At 45.6% G+C, this 8094-nt stretch overlaps 1 protein-coding gene across 1 annotated transcript; it reads right to left on the bottom strand.

Annotated features, from left to right (window-relative positions):
• Window positions 1-1617: 1617 nt before the first annotated feature.
• On the bottom strand, window positions 1618-7785 carry LOC149287660 (uncharacterized). The gene is made up of 4 exons (XM_089492509.1): window positions 7766-7785; window positions 5638-5805; window positions 4721-4841; window positions 1618-2803 (listed from the first exon to the last, which is right to left on the bottom strand). Exons 2-4 carry the CDS (start codon window positions 5710-5712, stop codon window positions 2238-2240), a joined length of 762 nt encoding a protein of 253 aa, XP_089348635.1. The 5' UTR covers window positions 5713-5805; window positions 7766-7785; the 3' UTR covers window positions 1618-2237.
• Between the last annotated feature and the right edge of the window lie 309 nt (window positions 7786-8094).

Raw genomic sequence — 8094 nt, 5'->3', positions numbered from 1 at the left:
TAACCCGTAAAGCTCTCCATGGCTTGGGTCCTGACTATTTGAGGGAGAGCCTCCTCCCATACAATCCATCCTGAGACTCAGGTCCTCTGGGAAGAACCTGCTACAACTCAAGAAGACCAGACTTTCAGCAGTGACCCAGAGGTCCTTCTCACCAGCTGTACCCAGGCTCTGGAACGACCTCCGGATGAGCTCCGTCATATTTCCACCTTGGAAGCCTTTAGGAAGGCTATTAAGACAGATCTCTTTGGCAAGCCTTTCCAGACTAGATTAGATCTATTGAATGCCTCCCCCTCCCCCTGACCCTTACCCTTGCCATTGTTACTGTTATGGAAATTGTTATTGATGTATCGTTCCTGCCCTCCCCTTTCACCTTCAGAAAACAATCCAATTCTTGCCCGAAAATACTTTTTTATTGTATTGTGTTTTGGATGTTTTACATTTTCTTGCTGTTTATTAGCTTTTTAGGGGTTGATTAATACTTCTTATAATCGGGGGGAGGGTTGGGAGTTTTGGAATTTTAATTGTATTTCTGAAATTGTATGTTATTTTATTACTGTAATCCGCTTTGATTCCTTTGAGAAAAGGTGGAATATAAATAAATAATAATAACAACATCCCTTCAAGGGGCTCTAATGCCCTTTCACTATGCTCCCAGAAAAGGGGGGGGGGTGTTTCTCGGGCTGTGGGTCTCTCTCTTGGTCCTCCTCTGCAGGGTTGTTGTGAAGGAAAAGGTAAGTATGTGAGGGGGGTGCCCAATCCAGATCCTGTGAGCCTCTAAACCTAGTTCCCAGGTTGCCAGGGGATTGCCAGAGCTTTGAGGTCCTCTGTCTCCCTTCTCTTGGCTTTGGCCTAGATTTTAGCTCTTCTCCCCCACCCCAGACACCTGTCCCCCAGGACTCCAGAGAAAACTTCTCTTCCCCCCCCCCCCAAAAAAAAAAATGTTGCTTCCAATGCTATTGAACCCTATCCTGTGTGATGCTTTCTATTTGGCACAAAACCCTTCTCCAAATGAGGCATCAGAAAGGTCTCTCCTCTGCCCCAATTTCCAGGAGGGAGGGAGCTCTCTCCAAGGGTCCCCCCTGCCCCCTTTTAACATAATAACCCCCCAAACACCTGGGCCCTAAGGAATCTCCCGAGGAGGGGGCAGGGAAGGAAAGAGGGAGAGGAGGCCTGGCAGGACCCCTGCCTTTCTTTGGAGGGAGAAGAGGGGCTTCCTTCCTTCTAATAACCCCCAAGCGTCCCCCAGAAGATGCTCCAGCCATTCCTCTGAATCAACAAGGGTTCTCCCCACTTTCCTCCCTCCCTCAGAACAGACTGTGAGGGCAGCAATGGCTTCAGGGTCTGAGACTGCGCATGAACAGATGCCCCCAAAGGCCCCTCCTCAGCATGCGCAGCGATTGCCAGGGCAAAGCTGCTGTTACTTATTCCGCTGGCGGCCTTTGCAGGAAAGAAAGGTATGCGCCGGGGGGTCAGCGGCCTCCCCTTCCTTCCCTCCTTTCTTCCTTTGAAGGGACCGCAATGGAGCCCAAGGTGCAGAGCTGGACTCAGAAGGGAAAGTCAGGAAAGGAAGGCTCTGATTTGGAAATATAGCTGCCCCTGTGTATCCTGTATGTTTGTGTGTGTATTTGCCTCTGCTGGGCAATGGAGCTGAGGACTGAGTAGAGAAGAAAGGTTCAGTTTGGGCAAATTCAGAACTTCAGTGCATCAAAGAGTCCAGTGTGTTGAAATACCAAAGAACTTTATTGAGAAAACATAGAAATTCAGTTTTTAATCCAGAACTGCCCACTCCAATCCAAACAATATATTAAAACCCCCAAACCTAAAATATCACACTCTTCCAAATGTAGCCCCCACCTCCAATTCTCACAGTCTATGCCCCTCAGGTAACAAGGCCCCCTTTGCCGTTCCCACAAACTAGCCCTTTCTTTTAATACCGGCCTCCAACTTTCTTCAGCCAACATCCCACAAATTCCAAAAGCTATCATTCCCATAACTCATATATAACAAATCCCAGCCCCCCAACTACCTAACCAATACCACGACCCACAATTTACAACCCAAAGTAATTATCTACATATACTGTTACCAGTAAAAACCCAAACTTAACAAAATACAACCTTAAAACATAGACATATAGATAGACAAAGCTTACAAACAAAATCACAAAGGCCTTTCCTTAGCACCACTTGAATGAAAATATATTTTTTATATTCCTTATTGACAAAAAGAATATTAGTTCACTGTTGGGATTTGTGTGGCTTCTCTCCTGTGTGGACTTTCTGATGTGTCACTAGACTTGACCTCTGAGAAAAACATTTCCCACAATGCTGGCATTTGTATGGCTTCTCTCCTGTGTGGACTCTCTGATGTTTCACTAGGTCTGACTTTGAATAAAAACATTTCCCACAATGCTGGCATTTGTATGGCTTCTCTCCTGTGTGGACTCTCTGATGCTTCACTAGGTCTGGCTTCTGAGAACAACATTTCCCACAATGCTGGCATTTGTATGGCTTCTCTCCTGTGTGGACTCTCTGATGGATCACTTGGACTGACTTTGAAGAAAAACATTTCCCACAATGCTGGCATTTGTATGGCTTCTCTCCTGTGTGGACTCTCTGATGTATCACTAGGTGTGACTTCCTAGCAAAACGTTTGGCACAATGCTGGCATTTGTATGGCTTCTCTCCTGTGTGGACTCTCTGATGCAGGACAAGGATTGACTTGTAAGCAAAATGTTTCCCACAATGCTGGCATTTATGTGACTTGTTTCCTGTGGGGACTCTCTCATGACTCAAATGTTCTTCTGTAAAGAAAGACAAGCACAGATGAGACTGAAAATCAGAGTTAAGAGAGGAGGGTGTTACCCCATGGTTTAGCCCTCATTAATCCCTCGTTATTAGAGATAAAATTAAGAAAGTTTCTGTGAGTAACCGAAGCATCACCCTGCTGCTTATGGCCATAAATCCATGGAACGATTGTATATTTACTCATAGGAGTTAACAAAGAGGAGATTGGAGGGGGTCTACCTTAAGGGAATCACTGGAAGGAGATATTCATAGAAAGGAGTGTTGAAAAAATATTCCATTAAACATGTGCAAAAATACTTTCATTGACAGGTGGCATCATATCCTTGAGACTGCCATAGAGTCCTGAGTCAGAGCCTAATGCATAATGGAAGCTAACTGCAGAGGTCACTTCATGCTGCTTGGCACCAGGAGAAGACTCACAACCAATACAGTATGCAGCTCACATGCGGATTGGTGTGGATTGGATTTGTTTGTACAAGGTATGTTGAAGAAGATGGAAGTCGGAGAGGAGAGCTTGCAAATATTTGTATTATTTTGCAACTCAAGATAGAGAACCTCCAAGAATTTTGATAAAAACAACTGTGTTTGTGACATATTTTTAAGTGTGAAAAGTGGTCAGTGCATTGCCAATACCTATATATCTGGCTATTTACTTCCGTACTTTGCTATGTTATTGCTGAGCTGCATCTGGGAGCGTCACTCTCAGATTGTAGTCTACACTGGATTTTGAACACAATTGAAATTCGGAACCAAGAAGGATCCGAGATTCTATGTGCTAATGATTTTTGTCTGAGATATTTGCACCAAGGACCCATTGCATTCAATTTGGTTTCAGACCATCTCCCCCCCCCCCCCCGCCCCAGGAAATATTCTAAAGTGATTTAAACCTTTTTGAACACTTGGTTACATGGATTTGTAATTGGTTGACTGGCCGAACCCAAAGGGTGCTCAATAATGGCTCCTTTTCATCCTGCAGAGAAGTGATCAGTGGGGTCCCACAGGGTTCTGTCCTGGACCCAGTGCTATTCAACATATTTATCAATGACTTGGATGACAGAATTGAGGGTATACTTATCAAATTTGCTGATGACACCAAATTAGAAGGAGTAGCTAATACCCCTTAGAACTGGATCAAACTTCAAAAGAACTTGAATAGACTAGAAAGATAGGCCAATGCTAAAAAAATGAATTTCAACACAGAGAAATGTAAGGTACTGCACTGAGGGCAGAAAAATGAAATGCACAGATATAAGATGGGTGACACCTGGCTGAATGAGAATACATGTGAAAGGGATCTGGGAGTCCAAGTAGACCACAAGTTGAACATGAATCAACAGTGCACTGAAGCAGCTAACAAGGCCAATGCAATTTTAGGCTGCATCAATAGAAGTATAGTGTCTAGATCAAGGGAAGTAATAGTTCCACTCTATTCTGCTTTGGTCAGAGCCCACATGGAATATTGTGTCCAGTTCTGGGCACCACAATTCAAAAAGGACAGAACAATGGAAGCAAGGCACAGGAAAAGAGGTTCAACCTAAACATTAGGAGGAACTTCCAGACAGTAAGAGCTATTCAACAGTGGAATATACTCCCTCAGAGCATGGTGGCGTCTCATTATGGTTATTATTATTATTATTATTATTATTATTATTATTATTATTATTTTCTAAAGCACTCCATCTTTGAAGGGTTTTAAAGGTCTTTGAAGGTTTTTAAACAAAGGCTGGGTGGTATCTGGCAGGGATGCTTTCAATGTGTATTCCTGCATGGCAAGGGGTTCAACCAGATTGTCCTTGTGGTATATTCCAGCTCTATGATTCTATGATTCTAAAGTGGAATCATAGTACAATGATAATGTATTATGAAAGGGACCTCAGTCTTCATAGTAAGGGCAATGAATTCAGCTTCCTTACCCACAGAGGCCACATTCTCATAATTCTCAATCATCACATAGTTGTACATAAGTCTCTGCTTCTTCGTCATCCGTTTCCATTCCTCTTCAGTGAAATATACTGCCACATCCGCAAAGGTCACCTGCAACAGAAAATAGCCCTCATCCACAGAGTGACTAAGCAAAAGGGGAGGAAAGCACATGGTGCATCCAAATATTATTTGATCACTTTAGAATTCAGTCCAGGAAATAAACTTTGCCTTGAATCTTTTCAATATAATATACAATATAATAAACAATATAATTTAGGCCATGGCTGGGATATTGAGGATGGATTAGGATACTGACTATCCCAACACATACAGTACATTTAGCCACCAAAGAATTATGGTGCATTTAGACATTTCTTGCCACATTTGAGAGGCAAACATCATTTTTAATAACAGTTCTGGGGAGCACTCTGGGGTTGAGGGCCATTGGGCCCTCCCCATATTTAGATCCAGAGATGTTCTTCCATAGCCCCCAACATTTCATAGATGAGAAAAGCAAGACACATGTGGACAAGCAACCCAGAAGGCAGTGAAGATGGCTAAAGTTGTTTATGAAGAAGATCACACAAGCTAGGAACGGCACAGCAGTTTGCTTCTGCTTCAGCCTCCTGGGAAGGGCCATATCCTGTCTCTTTCTTTCCTCTCCTCTCCCTAATTTTGAGTTGATGGGCTGCAAACTCAAGTGCACTCAGGAACTGAAGTGAGCTGAGAAGGGGGAAAGTGGGAGGAGGAGAGACCAACTGGGACATTTTTAAAAGCCCCTGAAGAAGTGGGGTGACAGAGGATTAACCAGGACTCTCTCTGCCAAACTCAGACAGTATTTTATTTGCTTCCTTTCATAAATTGGCCCAGCAGTGACACAGATGAAGCTAATAGGATAGCGACTCACCAAAGAGCTGTTGTACCTCAGCATCCTCTTTCTGTTAGAGCCCAACTCCCTCCGCTTGGCCTCTGTGTCGGCCATCAGGTGGGCAGGGGGTCCTGGTGGCCCTGTACTTGGGTCACTTCCAGCAAGAGAGGCCCCAAAGGCGTGTACAAGGAGGCCGAGATGGAGTTCCTGAGAAAAGGCACCAGGGTTAGGATTGGCTTGGCAAGAAACCCTGCAGCACTCAAAGACACAGAGAACAGTATCCTGCTGGTGACATACGCAGGTGACATATCCCTCCTTTGGGCCGATGCAGAGGTGGGCATCCCCTTCCTCCCTCGGCAACAAACAAAGCCTCCTGGACCTAGCATAGATTCACTGCAGCTCCCCTACACACCAGATACTCCATGCTTTCAAAGAATGGTGGGGGATTAGGGGATGAGTAATTGGAGAGGGCTTTGGTAATAATAATAATAATAATAATAATAATAATAATAATAATACTGTTTATTTATACCCACTTTTCCAAGGGAGATCAAAGCAGGTTACAACAAGGATATAAAACATTATACAATTTTGAACAACAGTATATAAACATCATAAAACTTTCCAGAATTAAAAACAATAAAACCACAGAAATACAAACCATAGCCAAAAAACAGAACTAGCTGGAAAGCAGCATATATGATGGGGAACAGATGTCAAGACACATGGGGGAAAGCCTGTTAGAAGAGACAGGTCTTAAGTTTCTTCCTAAACAGGTCAAGGGAAGTAACAGAGCGGAGCTCGTTGGGAAGAGAGTTCCAAATCTGCAGGGCCGAGACAGAAAATGGCCTTCACGAGGACGAGGTGTATCTCGTTTTAGGAACCCTTAATAATTGCTTCCCGACTGTCCTGACAGTGTGGGACGGATTATATGGAGAGATGCGGTCCTCCAAGTACCCTGGGCCCAAGCCATTTAGGGCTTTATAGGTAATAACCAACACCTTGTATTGCTCCCAGAAGCGAATGGACAGCCAGTGAAGATCTTGCAAAATAAGTGTTATGTGGCTAGTCCTGGAGCATCCAGTGACTAGCCTTGCTGCCATGTTCTGTACTAGTTGAAGCTTCCAGGTTTGGTTCAAGGCTTGCCCCATGTAGAGCGCATTACAGAAATCCATCCGAGAGGTCACCAGAGCATGTACCACCGTTTCAAGGTCCCCCCGGCCCAGGTAGGGTTGCAGCTGACGTATCAGCCGAAGCTGGTAACAGGTGCTCCTGACTGTCGCATCCACCTGAGATGTAAGGTGGGGCGATGAGTCCAGAAGCACTCCCAGACTGCGAACTGAGACGTACAGGGGGAGCATGACCCCATTCATGACAGGTGGACAAATCTCCTTTCCCGGGCCTGGAGAACCTATCATGAGTACTTCCGTTTTCTCTGGATTCAGACTGAGTCTGTTTTCCCTCATCCAGCCCATTACCGACTCCAGACAGGCATTTAGAGGAGAGATGCCATCCCTAGTCACTGCATCAGTCGGAGACACAGAGAAACATATTTGGGTGTCATCAGCATGATAACACCGCGCCCCGGTCTCCAGATGATCTCTCCCAGCGGTTTCATGTAAATGTTATATAGCATGGGGGACAAAATTGCTCCTTGAGGGACGCCAGATGTAAGTTCCCTCTTATCGGAGCAAAGGTCCCCCAGCTGCACCATCTGGAATCTACCCGAGAGGTAGGAACGGAACCACTGAAGCGCAGTGCCTCCGATACAGTTATGTCTACATAGCTAGATGTGAAATGAGTGTATCGTTTGTTGAAACCTCCTGACCTCCCCAGTGGCCCTCAGAGGAAGATGTCTTCATTTTGCTTCTCACTACATAAACACAGCTGGATGCTTCTTCAATACCTCACACCCAACACTCTCACTAGGCATGGAATGGCCATGTGGGATTGCTTCCACAATTCTATGGTCGGACCTGTGTTCACTGAATGGCCAGTTGTAGCCTGATTCCACCTGGAGCAACACTGGAGAATAGATGGTTCTGTCTGGCCTGGTGGTTCCTCATTCTCCCAATGGCTCACTCGCTCAGCTGCAACCTTTCCACACAATCCTGGGCTGAAACATTTAAACAAAGGTCCTCTTCCAGCTCCAGGGAAAAAGGCCTACCTTCAGTACAAAGACCCTGATTCCTGCAGCCCCAGAAAGGCCTCTTCTGCAGTCCTTTATGGCCAGAGCTTCCCTGGGTCAGAGGCCGTCTCCTCAGCCGTAGAGAAGGGTTGCTCTGAGTGCGAAGGAGGCGGAGGTCCAAGGGCTGAGGGAGGGAAGGCAATGGGGAAAGGTCAGTGCCAATGGCCATGGAGGGCAGAAGGTGACAATGCCTGGGAAAGTCCTCTGAGTCCCAGCCATTCTAGGAATGAGTGGCAGGAGTGGGTCCAGGGGGCTGAGGGGGTCTCCTTTCCCAAAGAGGGAGGCAAGGACTGGTGGCTCCTCCCCAG

This window comes from Sceloporus occidentalis, unplaced genomic scaffold (genome assembly GCF_023333645.1).
Source record: "Sceloporus occidentalis isolate IW3139 unplaced genomic scaffold, rSceOcc1.0.p SCAF_57, whole genome shotgun sequence".
Classification (NCBI taxonomy): Eukaryota; Metazoa; Chordata; class Lepidosauria; order Squamata; family Phrynosomatidae; genus Sceloporus; species Sceloporus occidentalis.
The sequence above is the reverse complement of the archived record's forward strand: the minus strand, read 5'-3'. Positions and strand labels throughout refer to the sequence as shown.